This window comes from Polypterus senegalus, chromosome 2 (genome assembly GCF_016835505.1).
Source record: "Polypterus senegalus isolate Bchr_013 chromosome 2, ASM1683550v1, whole genome shotgun sequence".
Taxonomy (NCBI): domain Eukaryota; kingdom Metazoa; phylum Chordata; class Cladistia; order Polypteriformes; family Polypteridae; genus Polypterus; species Polypterus senegalus.
Window position 1 is genome coordinate 44,878,821 of NC_053155.1, and position 14,103 is coordinate 44,892,923.

General features: G+C 42.8%; 1 protein-coding gene across 3 annotated transcripts in view; it reads right to left on the bottom strand.

The window, feature by feature from the left end:
- ofd1 (OFD1 centriole and centriolar satellite protein) overlaps positions 1–14,103 on the bottom strand; it is a 137,675-nt gene that overhangs the window by 108,717 nt on the left and 14,855 nt on the right. For all 3 annotated transcript variants that reach the window (XM_039743606.1, XM_039743603.1, XM_039743604.1), the window contains exon 7: positions 12,879–12,986. In XM_039743606.1, coding sequence (XP_039599540.1) covers positions 12,879–12,986 — 108 coding nt within the window. The remainder of the gene's footprint in view (positions 1–12,878; positions 12,987–14,103) is intronic.

The following is a 14,103-nucleotide window of genomic DNA, read 5'->3' on the forward strand; positions in this document are numbered from 1 at the left end:
AATAATTTTTATACAGTGAAAGTAAGCTCCAGTATAATGACTTTATTGGTTTCCCTGAGACCAGTAGAACATTTAAGTCTAAAGATTTTGGTTATAATGTGCTGAGAAAACTCTAACCAGATTCCAAAGCAGACTCCCTTCAATAGTTTTATTGAGGGTCTTGGCTGTTCTCCAGTTCTTACAAAAGTAAGTGCATTTGTGGAAAATTTCATCAAATTACTTTCATGAATTCCTCTGTTAACTGCCTCATTAATGGCCTTTTAAGATTTGCTCTTAAAACCAGCAATATCTCATTTCTCCTAGAATACTGGTACAATTACCAAGAATGTGTTCCAGGGTTCCTTACTTAGGACATTTACTGGTTGAGTGGACTCAAAAGCAAATCTTACACCAGCTATATCAGGAATTTGATGCCTTCCATAATTCAGCTTAGATAAACTTTCCCTGGCCTGCTCAGTTTTTTTTTTTAAGCTCCCTGCTTTTCCATCCTCTTATTCTTTTGGACCTTTTCTACTAAATCAGTCCATTCCACTCCTTCCTATCAACAGTCACGGTGCAAAAGATCAGAAAGTACGCCAATTAGGCCCCATACAAAGTCACTACCCCATCCAACCTTTGGTGCTTGTTGAACAGCTTCAACCACTTTCCATTTGCTCCCCTTATCCGGCTTTATTCCAATATTTAAATGACCCAATTTAAACTCATACTGTATCACCCTTTTGTCTGTGACATCTTGAACTCCTCCTCTAACAGGGATTAAAAGGCAAGTTCCACATTAAGTTGAGTGCTATGGTTTATGGTCCATGTTAGACACAACTATTTCAAGAGGTCTGTGTGGACCTTCACGTTCAAATTCTCATTAGTGAGATGTGAGCAACACTGGAGCAACACAGGGAATGGTCCTGTCTCCTTTTCTCTTCATTTTGTACACCTCAGACTATAAATGTAACACCACGTCATGTCATTTTCAGAAATTCTCAGGATTCTGAACTTATAGGGTGTATTATTAAAGAAGATGAGACAAAAGGACAGGAGTCAGGCGGAGAACCTCATTTCTTGGTGCAAAAAGAATTGCCTGCATTTTAACATCAGCAAAACCAAGGAACTGGTTATTTACTTTTACCATGCCAAACAGCCTCAATGTCCAGTCACTATTCAAGGAGTGGATGTAGAGGTGGTCCACATTAATGACAGGTTGGACTAGTCTTGGAACACAAAGGAAATACGGGCAGAGCAGGCTCTTTTTCCTTAGGAGATCATGTTCCTTTAAAATGGGAAGAGACATCCTTCACATCTTCTATAACGCTGTGATTGCCACTTCAGTTTTCTACACTGTGGTGTACTGGACTGGTAACATCACTTCAGGAGAGGTCCATCATATCAACAAGCTAATTAAAAGGGCAAACTCAGGTAAAGGATGCACTCTGAACCCCCTGGAGGAAGTAGTAAAGGAGAGAATTAAAATAAAACGGAGTGCTATTATGAACAATGCTGCACATCCTCTCTCCAACACACTAACACAGAGCACTTTCAGGTCATGAATTATTCAGCAGAAGAGCTGCTGGAGCTCCTTTATACCAACAGCAAAACAGTGAGGCATTATGTAAGTGTAACTGTGACAGCCAAGTCAGAAGATCTTTCTTTTTTTATTTTCTTCTTTGTTCAGACCCAAGCGTGTGTGTTTGTTTTTTATTTACTTATCTATGTATGTATATATGTATGTATTTATTTAAAGAGCTTCTGTAAAAAGCCAAATACCCCCAGGACAAATACAGTTCTATCTAAATTGTTGTGACTTGCTCCGTATTTTGTGTCCATTCCTGATCAATGAGGATCAAGATTTCATGACACCAGTCATTATACCAGTCTTAACCTGTCTTCCGGTTCTGGATTGCTGCTATGTGTCTAAAATTATTGTTAAAACTTGCCAATAAGTTTTACTGTTTTTATACAAATGGTCGCCACAGTTGATTAAGCAGTGCTGAAGTGAAATTTACCCATATAAATATATACGACGCTGCATGTGGATCACTTAAAAGCCTGTACAGCAACTGCTGCTGCTGTTCTGCGTGATCTGCATGTCGCGCTGTGCGACAATCATTTAAAAGCCTGTACAGCTGCTGTCCTTTTGTTGCACATCCTTGTCTCGTGGGATGTTAAAGTGTCTCCGAGAAATTGTTTGTAAACAGGGCGTGACGTGCAAGAAGCCTCGCGGGACTTCAAAGTGTCTCTTTGAGATGATAACATCTCGACCCAAGATTTTTACAGTCATATGAAATATTAATTCTCTGGATTTTTGTTTATCATTGGCTGAGCTTTCAAAGTAGCAACTTCCTTTTAATATTTGACATGCCTTATGGAAACAGTAGTATTTCAGAAGTGACATTAAGTTTATTGGATTAACATAAAATATGCAATATGCATCATAACAAAATTAGACGGGTGCATAAATTTGGCCACCCCAACAGAAATATTACATCAATACTTAGTTGAGCCTCCTTTTGCAAATATAACAGCCTCTAGACAGCTCCTGTAGCTTTTGACGAGTGCCTGGATTCTGGATGGAGGTATTTCTGATCATTCTTCCATACAAAATCTCTCCAGTTCAGTTAAATTTGATGGATGCCGAGCATGGACTGCCTGCTTCAAATCATCCCATAGATTTTCTAAGATATTTAAGTCAGGGGACTGTGATGGTGATTCGAGAACATTATACTTCTCCCTCTGCATGAATGTCTTTGTAGATTTCGAACTTTGTTTTGGGTCACTGTCTTGTTGGAATATCCAACCACTGCGTAACTTCAACTTTGTGACTGGTGCTTGAACATTATACTGAAGAATTTCTTGATATTGGGATGAATTCATCCGACCCTCGACTTTAAACAAGGGCCCCAGTCCCTGAACTAGCCACTAGCCACACAGCCCCAAAGCATGATGGAACCTCCACCAAATTTGACAGTAGGTAGCAGGTGCTTTTCTTGGAATGCTGTGTTCTTAAAATGCAAAGTGCATTTTGTTATGACCAAATAACTAATTTTTTGTCTCATCAGTCCAAAGCACTTTCTCATCACCCTGCCCTACAGATGTTCTTTGTGCAAACTGCGTTGAATTGTAGAATGGTGTACAGATACACCATCTGCAGCTAGATGTTCTTGCAGGGCTTTGGAGGTGATTCGTGGGTTGTCTGTAACCATTCTCACAATCCTGTGCATATGCCACTCCTGTATTTTTCTTGCCCTGCCAGGCCTGGGTCCCCTCCTCGAACCGCCACCTCATTGTGGTGGAGGGGTTTGCGTGTCCCAATGATCCTAGCAGCTCTGTTGTCCAGGGCTTTATGCCCCTGGTAGGGCAACCCAAGGCCAACTGGTCCTAGGTGAGGGATGAGACAAAGAGCAGTTCAGCAGACCTTCTATGATGAATAAAAATTTTGGATGGCGTTTTCCCTCGCCCGGACACAGGTCACCGGGGCCCCCCTCTGGAGCCAGGCCTAGAGGTGGGGCTCAATGGCGAGCGCCTGGTGGCCGGGCCTGCACCCACGGGGCTCAGCCGGGCACGGTCCGAAGAGGCAACGTGGGTCCCCCCTCCCATGGGCTCACCACCTATGGGAGAGGCCAAGGAGGTCGGGTGCAGTGTGAGTTGGGTGGTGGCCAAAGGCAGGGACCTTGACGGTCTGATCCTCGGCTACAGAGTGGGACGTGGAATGTCACCTCTCCGAAGGGGAAGGAGCCTGAGCTAGTGTGTGAGGTCGAGAGATTCCGGCTAGATATAGTCGGGATCACCTCAACACACAGCTTGGACTCTGGAACCAATCTGCTTGAGAGGGGCTGGATTCTCTACCACTCTGGAGTTGTCCCTGGTGAGAGGCGCCGAGCGGGTGTGCATACTTATTGTCCCCCGACTTGGAGCCTGTACATTGGTGTTTACCCTGGTGGACGCGACGGTAGCCTCCCTCCGCCTTCGGGTTTGCGACGGGTCCCAACTGTTGTTTGTGTGTATGCGCCGAACAGCAGTTTGGAGTACCCACCCTTTTTGGAGTCCCTGGAGGGGGAGCTAGAGGGCATACCTTACCTTCTGGGGACTCCCTCATACTGCTGGGAGACTTTAATGCTCACGTGGGCAATGACAGCGAGACCTGGAAAGGCGTGATTGGGAGGAATGCCCGATCTGAACCCGAGCAGTGTTTTGTTATTGGACTTCTGTGCTCGTCACGAATTGTCCATAGCAAACACCATGTTCAAGCATATGTGCACTTGGTACCAGGACACCCTACACCTCAGTTCAGTGATCAACTTTGTGGTCGTGTCATTGGACTTGCGGCCTCTATTGTTGAGGCGGTTAACCAGAGCTGTGGCCATAAAGTGGTCGGTGCCTGTCGTGGCAGAAATCCACAAACCTGTTGGTGGACCCTACCGGTGAGGGATGCTGTGAAGCTGAAGAAGGAGTCCTACTGGACCCTTTTGTCCTGTGGGACTCTGGAGGCAGCTAATAGGTACCGGAAGGCCAACCGGAATGTGGCTTCGGTGGTTGCTGAGGCAAATACTCGGGCATAGGAAGAATTTGGGGAGGCCATGTAGAATGACTTTCAGACAGCTTCAAGGTGATTCCGGTCCACTGTCCGGCATCTAAGGAGGGGGAAGCAGTGTAGTGTCAACACTGTATATGGTGGGGATAGTGCGCCGCTGACCTCGACTCGGAACGTGGGTCAGTGGGGGGAGTAATTCGAAGACCTCCTCAATCCCACTAACATGTCTTCCAATGAGGAAGCAGAGCCTGTGGACTCGGAAGTGGGCTCCCCCACCTCTGGGACTGGGTCACCGAGGTGGTCAAAAAACTCCTTGGTGGCAGGGCCCTGAGATGTGGTAGGACTGTCTTAGTTGACACATCTCTGCAACATCGCATGGACATTGGGAACAGTGCCTCTGGATTGGCAGACCGGGGTGGTGGTCCCACTCTTTAAGAAGGGGGACCGGAGGGTGTGTTCCAACTACAGAAGGATCACACTCCTCAGCCTCCCTGGAAAAGCCTATTCGGGGGTTCTGGAGAGGAGGGTGTGGTTTTCGTCCTGGTCGCGGAACAGTGGACCAGCTCTACACCCTTAGCAGAGTCCTGGAGGGTATATGCCCAACCAGTCTACATGTGTTTTGTAGACTTGGAAAAGGCGTTCAACCGTGTCCCTCAGGGGAATCCTGTGGCGGGTGCTCTGGGAGTATGGGGTAATGGACCCACTGATAAGGGCTATTCGGTCCCTGTACAACCGGTGTCAGAGCTTGGTCCACATTGCCGGCAGCCAGGGTGTTGAGGGGGTCCGGTTTGGTGGACTCAGGATTGGGTCACTGCTTTTTGCAGATGATGTTGTCCTGTTTGCTTCATCAGGCCATGACCTTCAACTCTCTCTGAATCGGTTCGCAGCTGAGTGTGAAGCGGCTGGGACGGGAATCAGCACCTCCAAATCTGAGGCCATGGTCCTCAGCCGGAAAAGGGTGGAGTGCCCTCTCAGGGAGGGAGGAGAGATCCTGCCCCAAGTGGAGGAGTTCTCGGGGTCTTGTTCACGAGTGAGGGAAGAATGGAGCGCGAGATCGACAGGTGGATCAGTGCTGTGTCCACAGTGATGCGGGCATTGCATCAGTCTGTCATGGTGAAAAAGGAGCTAAGCCGTAAGGCAAAGCTCTCAGTTTACCAGTCGATCTATGTTCCTACCCTCACCTATGGTTAGGTGCTATGGGTAGTGACTTAAAGAACGAGATCGCGAATACAAGCGGCTGAAATGAGTTTCCTCCACAGGGTGTCTGGGCTTTCCCTTAAAGATAGGGTCAGAAGCTTAGTCATCCGGGAGGGCTCAAAGCAGAGCTGATGCTCCTGGGCATCGAGAGGAGTCAGATGAGGTGGCTCGGGCATCTGATCAGGATGCCTCCTGGATGGCTCCCTAGTGAGGTGTTCCTGGCACGTCCAACCCGGAGGAGGCCCCGGGTAAGACCCAGGACACGCTGGAGGGACTATGTCTCCCAGCTGGCCTGGGAACGCCTTGGGATTCTCCTGGAAGAGCTAGAAGAAGCGGCCGGGGAGAGGGGAGTCTGGGCATCTCTGCTTAAGCTGCTGCTCCTGCGACCCGACCTCAGATAAGCAGAAGAGGATGGATTGATGGATGGTTGCCAGGCCTGGGTTTAACAGCAACTGTGCCTGTGGCCTTCCATTTCTCTATTACATTCCTTACAGTTGAAACTGACAGTTTAAACCTCTGAGATAGCTTTTTGTAGCCTTCCCCTAAACCATGATAATGAACTTTGTTTTCAGATCTTTTTAGAGTTGCCTTGAGGATCCCATGCTGTCACTCTTCAGAGGAGAGTCAAAGGGAAGCACAACTTACAATTGACCACCTTAAATACCTTTTCTCATGATTGGACACACCTGTCTATGAAGTTCAAGGCTTAACAAGTTAATCCAACCAATTTGGTGTTGCAAGTAATCAGTATTGAGCAGTTACATGCATTAAAATCAGCAAAATTACAAGGGTACCCAAATTTTTGCACATTTGATTTACAACCCCAAATCAGAAAAAGTTGGGACAGTGTGGAAAATGTGAATAAAAAAAGAAAAAAGCAAGTTATAAATTCTCCTCAAATTTTATTTCATTGCAGACAGTATGAACACAAAATAATTAATGCATGTTTTTTTTTGTCAACATCATCCATCCATCCATCCATTTTCCAACCCGCTGAATCCGAATACAGGGTCACGTGGGTCTGCTGGAGCCAATCCCAGGCAGGGTGCCAACCCACCGCAGGACACACACAAACACACCAAGTACACACTAGGGCCAATTCAGAATTGCCAATCCACCTAACCTGCATGTCTTTGGACTGTGGGAGGAAACCGGAGCGCCCAGAGGAAACCCACACAGACACGGGGAGAACATGCAAACTCCACGCAGGGAGGACCCAGGAAGCGAACCTGGGTCTCCTTACTGCGAGGCAGCAGCGCTACCACTGCGCCACTGTGCCACCTGTCAACATCATTTCATTTGTAAATAAATATCCATTCTTGCCATTCAGGCTTGCAACACATTTCAAAAAAAGTTGGGACAGTACAGCATTTACCACTTTGTACAGTTTTCCTTTTTAACAACTCTTAAAAGACGTTTAGGCATTGAAGAAATCAAGTGACTAAGTGTTGCAGGTGTTAGTTTGTCCCATTCTTCCTGCAAACAACGTTTTAGATGCGCAACAGTATGGGGTCTTCGTTGACGCATTTTTCGTTTCAAAATGCGCCAAACATTCTCTATAGGAGAAAAATCAGGGCTGAAGGCAGGCCAGTCAAGCATCCGCACCCTCTTCTTACGCTGCCATGCCTTCGTTATGCGCACAGTATGTGGTTTGGCATTGTCTTGCTGAAATAAGCATGGGCGTCCCTGGAAAAGACGTCGTCTTGAAGGTAGCATTTGTTCCTCCAAAACTGAGATATACAGTACTTCTCAGCATTGATGGTGCCATTGCAGAAGTGCAAGTTACCTTTGCCGAAGGCACTGACACAACCCCATACCATGACAGACCCTGGCTTTTGGACTTGTATCTGTTAACAGTCTGGATGGTCCTTTTCCTCTTTGGTCCGCAGCACACGGTGTCCATTTCTTCCAAAAAAGAGGTGAAAAAACGATTCGTCTGACCATAATACATGTTTCCACTGCACAATGGACCATCCCAGATGCCTCCGAGCCCAGAGAAGTCGACGGCGCTTCTGGACACTATTTATGTAGGGCTTCCTTTTGGCACAGTACAGTTTTAGCTGGCATTTCCTAATGTAACTACGTACTGTAGTGCTTAAGAGTGACTTCCTGAAGTAGTCCTAAGCCCACACAGTTATATCATCATTTATTGATGAATGACGGTTTTTAATGCAGTGCCATCTGAGGGCTCGGAGATCACTGCCATTCAGTTTAGGCTTGCGCCCTTGGCCTTTGTGCACGGTAATTTCTCCAGATTCCCTGATTCTTTTCACTATGTTATGCGCTGTAGATGGGGAAATGCCCAAATCTCTTCCTATCTGTCTTTGAGAAACGTTTTTCTTCATCATTTCAAAGATTTTTGTCCGCACTTGGTGACAAACTGGCGATCCTCTGCCCATCTTTTCTCCTAAAGGAGTAGGCCTTTCCTCGATGCTGCTTTTGTACCGAATCATGATTGCAATCACCTGTTAACATCACCAGTTTCAAATCACATCATTATTTAATTACTAGGCTGAACCGCCTTTTAAGGCGACCGACTTTTAAGTTGATCACTTCTTAAGGCAATTCAATATGTAGATCAATTTGATATTTTATACAAACTCATTAATTTGGTTATAATGCATTTGAGCGGTATTACTTTAATACTCGTAGTTTCTGTTATTTTTGTGATGAAATTGAAACTTTTTTTCTATCTTGAGGTCGCCCTTTTGAACCCCCTGATATTTACTACGCGGTGAGGCATTCGTACTCCATCAACATTAATTATTTCCAGAGACATAATTTTGTCTATTTTTCCAGCGCATCACGCACAAAAGCAAGGGAACGATGGGAGCAACAGAACTCTGCTCACATCATGTTGCTTCGTACCGTAAGCTGCAAGTAGTAAGTCTGTGATAAGCGGAAAACTGCTACGCTTTCCACTCACGGAACGGAAGGACAATCCCGACCTCTTTTTATATAGTAAGAAAGAAGAAGAAGAAGATATCGCAGAGTCTGAAGTAGAAAATCATCTTTTACCTGGAAAAACGAAACTACAAATCCCATCGCATTGCAAAATGGACGGGGCGTGTGTGAAACTCCGTGCCTGCGTAGCACTCACGGGACGGAAGGACAATCCCGACCACTTTTATATAGAAGGATACCTCATTACTACCCCTGAATTGCCCCCATCCCAACTTTTTTTGGAATGTGTTGCAAGCCTGAATGGCAAGAATGGATGTTTATTTACAAATCAAATGATGTTGACCAAAAAAAACATGAATTATCTTGTGTTCATACTGTCTGCAATGAAATAAGTTAAGGTAAATTTTTAAATTACTGCTTTATTTTTTATTCACATTGTCACAACTTTTTCTGATTTGGGGTTGTAATTTCTTGCAACTAAATACTGCTTCACTAAAGATCTTTGTTCGGAAAAAACCCCAGATGTTCCTAGGAAATGAAAGACATATCACCATTATCTTTTTTGTTGAAAATTGAGTAACTTATTATGCAGGCTGAGAGGGGTCCCAAATTTTTCCATATGACTGTGTGTATTATATACAGGTAGTCCCCAGGTTACGGACATCCAACCTACAACTTACAAACGGGGCAGCAGCTGCGAAGCATGCGCCTCAGTAACTGCCGCTCCGTTATCTTCGGCCTGGGGATGCTGCAAGCGGTGACCCATTTGTGGCTGAACGGGGCGGCAGGGGGTAGCATTGTAGTGTGCCTTGGATGGCTGCCTGTTGAATGGGGGCGGTGGTGGGTGATTCACTACCTGCCTTTGGCCGCACTGTGTTCGTTCTCGGTGGGCGGATGCTGTAGGCAGCATACTGTAGTGGAGGTGACTGTGAGGTGGGCTGGTGATGAACCACCCCTCGCCACCCCCATTCATTCTTAATAGCAAGCCTGCTTGTTCTGTTACGCACATAGCATAGCATAGTCTCTTGTCAGTACATCAAGCGCGTGCCATCCTGCTGTGATAGCATGTACAGTGCTGAGCAGAAGAGCTCTTCTTAACCTTTAGTCTTCACCCTTCAAGAAAGTCTCTGAAACACAAATCTGATGCAAGTGCTGGTGATATAGTAAAGAAGAGAAAAACCATCACCATTAAAAATAAAGTAGAAATAATAAAAAGGTCAGAGAGAGGTAAAACTCCATCATTCATTGGTAGAGCACTTGGTTACAGTCAGTCAACAATAACATTTATTAAAATAATGTACCTGTTCCGACTTACATACAAGTTCAACTTAAGTACAAACCTACAGTCCCTATCTTGTACGTAACCTGGGGACTGCCTGTGTGTTTGTGTATACGAGAGAGAGAGAGAGAGAAATGCAAGTTTAAAAGTAAAGTTTAGGTGGGGGTATTACAGTCAAGCTGGATTTTAATTGGACTAACCTTACAAATAGTGAAGTACACGTGCAAGAGGTTTTAGACATAACAATCAAGAAGAAGCTCCTCTAGATCTAATATTTTATAATAAAATGTGGGATAGAAGTGATTGAACCATTTGGATCTAGTGACCATAATATACTACACTTCACAGTGTGTTTTAGCAGAGCACATAAGCAAAAAATAAAAATGTAAATTTATTTTCATTAGGCTAAATTTTAAGCAAATACTACAAATTCTAAAAGGGATGAACTGGGGTAAGATTTTAAATATCTAATGTAGGGTATGTTCGCCTGAAATTTAGAAGCAGTAAGAAATTGAAGAAAACACCAAAGTTGGTAAATAAGGAGATTAAAAAGAAGTGGCAAAGCAAAAACAGTTGTATATGATACTAGCCAACCCGCGCCGCATAATTATTTATTGATGTGAGAACACTTCCTGTAAGACACAGTTGTCCAAATGGGGATTTGAGGATACAACTGTCAGTGAATGAAAAGATGGAACTCTGGAGAGAGCAATATACAATTGTCCGTGACTGAAAACAGGTTTTGGCAGATACAGGCATATCTTTTTGAAAGTTTGGCCCTGTGCCTTATTAATTGTCATACAGCGTTATACATGAGGCCCCAGGTGCGGACTATTTTCTCTGGTGATGCTCTGCCAACCCTCTAATGCGGCCATCTTAACTCCTGTTTTTTTTGGGGACTTCTCCCCATAAATTTTCTCTTCAGCAAATGGAAGCAATGCTCAATTGGATTTAAATTGGGTTACTAACTTGGCCAATCAAGAATATTCCATTTTTAGCTTTGAAAGCCTCCTGTGTTACCTTAGCAGTATGTTTGGGATAATTATCTTGTTGTAGGAGGAATCACTATCCTATGAGTTTGAAAGCATTTACTGAAACTCATGCAGACAAGATGCTTCTGTACTCCCTTAGAACTCATTATTCAGCTGCTGTCAGCTGTTACATCATCAATGAAGATAAGCGCGCCAATACCTGTGGCAGTCATACATGCTCAATCTAGAACACCACCACCACCATGTTTAACGCATGACGTGGCATGCTTTGGATCTTGGGCAGTTCCTTTCCATCTCCACACTTTACCATCACTGACACAAGTTCAGATCTGTCCACAAGAGCTTTTTCCAGTGCTCTGCAGGCTCTTTTAAGTACTTTTTCACAAACTGCTACACCATCCTGTTTTTGTGGCAAATCTAGTGATTTGCATTTTGAAGTGTGGCCTCTGCACTTCTGTTCATGAAATCTTCTGCTGATAGTCTTTTGACACATCCACATCTGCCTCCTGAAGACCATTTCTCATCTGTCAAAGAGGCTTTTGGGGCATTTTCTTTACCATAGTGAGGATTCTTCTGTCATCAGCACATTGTGTGACAAAATGTATGCAAATACCCTTAAAATTAAAGTCTGCAATGTGCACTTTATTTATGGCTAAACTGTTTGATTTGTGAATTTAAACTGTAGGGCACAGGGGTAAATGAAGGAACAATTCATCCTAAACATTATGGTGGACATTGAATATACAAGCAGCAAAATAAATAATTTTCTAAATTTGCATTTTTAAATTGTCACATGTGGAAAAACCAATAACTTTTCACCATTAATTAAAAAAACTAATTTTTTAGGGAGGAGTGCTGCTTGGATTAAAAAGGCTGAAATCACAGGTATTGCCGGGACCAGATAACATTTCACCTTGAGTGCTTAAGGATGTTGGGGTATTTAATATATAAACCCTTGATGCATAATTTTCAAACATCATTGCATACTAATGCCTGTAACATACCAAATATCTCGTTATAGATGTTTGATAGGGCAGGTTGAAGACATAAACGACTAAGTTTAGCATACTTCACATGTAAATTGGTGTATAAACCCTCAATAATTATACGTATGACGCACTGCAAAAAAGATAATATGCTACAGTCCCATTGTAATTGTAATTTAACATATTGATATTAGATGCCAGTCTCTTCATTTCATTCTCAAACCCACTTGATTCAATTCAGGGTCACATTGAGCTGTAACCTACCTTAACAACATTGTTGGCAATGCAAAACCCAAGCCTACATGGTATGCCAGTCTACAGCAGGATCCTCTCAAGTACATAACTACATTCACACAGACAATTTAGGATATTTTTAGGATATGGGAGGAAAACTGGTGTGCCCAGAGAAATACCCATGCACACAGGGTGTATATGCAATTCTACATAAAAAGTGACCATGAAACGAAAGCACTAACCACTGTGCCACACAGAATAGATATTATGTACACGACATTATAAGTCTCACCCAGGATTGACCATCCTTTGAAAGAACCAATCTGGGCATGCATCAGAATCACATCACAATGCTCAGTCACATTTTTTTTTTATTTATTCTTTGATTTGGCTTAACATAGGTCAGTAGTTTGGAGCATAATTTTACTTTAGATTACTTCACAATGAACTACTCCTGTCCTTATGAAATGGTATTTATATAAAAGTTTCTTTTTTTAATTGACATATTGCCTGCTCTCTTTAGACATGCGCAAATACTTCATTCTTTGTCAGTAACTGCATGATCAACTAAATGAAACTGGCAATTATTCAATATTTAGTATATTAAAAAAAAATATTTCATAGACTTCAGAAAAGTGCCCAAGAAAAGCTTGACAGTCTCACAAGCCAAAAGATAGCCATTAAGCGATTTACTTTTAAAGTCAGATAAGCTTTAAACTTTGCAATGTGTTTACTTTTAAGAAGATTTCTTTCATACATCTTACCAAGTGAATCTCTGTAATGCAAAGTAGTTTCAGTCTGTGTCTCTGCATTCTGTTCCTCTTTATGAACATGATGGTCCGTCAGTTCCATGAGCAAAGTCATTAAAAAGCCTAAAGACAGGGCATACATACAGTTACAAAAACATTTGTCTTATTTTCTAAATATTTAAACACAGATATACTTAACTGTAAACTTGTGTAAGAAAATGGATCTCATTTTAAGCAAAAAAGTAAAACAGAGACAAAATTCTATATGTACTTTGGTGTTAGAAACCACACCTCCAAAATAAAACTTGTTTTGCCTTTTGCTAATCAGTAGTTTGTCTTAACATAGAACATGCAGGCTTTACTCCAGAATGCGCACATGGTACTACAGAAATGCACCATCACCGTTTTGTTCCGCTTTTCCAGACGAGAGTCCCAGTAACAACATGCTAAGCTCACAGGAGTTAAACCTTGCAGCTGGATGACAGGCATGAATGGGAAGTAATGGATCAATATGAATTTTAATTCCAACTGCTAGATTTAATTATTTAATTTCACATTTTGTCCTGCATCCACAATGCATTATATATACCAGACAGCTCTCAATCATAGACTATTGCATTTCTTATTACAGCAGATGTAGTACATGCTTTACTATAAGTACATTTTTCTGTTAAGATCATTCTCTGCTGTATAGGATGCAGCCTAGCCTTTGTCATTTTCTATACATCATGGATATAGAAGTTGCTAACTTTTATTATCTCTTGACTGCATCATTGCAGCCATCACTTCAGTTTTCATTTATCTGCCGTTAAACCAGAATCATATAGGTGACTAAATGCACTAGAAAACTAAGATGCTAGCTGACTGGACTTCTACCTGATTTGAAGGATGAACAAATCAGTCACTCTACATCTCATTCAGCATAACTTAAAAGGCAGATAGGGTTTGCCTGAAAGTTCTCCCTAAGTACTAAAAACACTCAGATAACTTCTAAAAAACAATTCTAGTCTACAAATTCTTAAAATCGGTTATTGCAATCCTTTACCTAAACCTTAATTTAAATTTGCTATTTTTTTCATCCATCTATTAAATAATTTTTTTTTCCTTTTACATGCATAGTTTAAGCACTGACACTTTGAGAACCGTGAAATATCTATTCCTTATTAAACTGCTTAAAAGTGCTTAAGATAATACAGACTTGTTTCTTGTGAATGCAAAGAAATCTTGTTCTGCCAAGTGT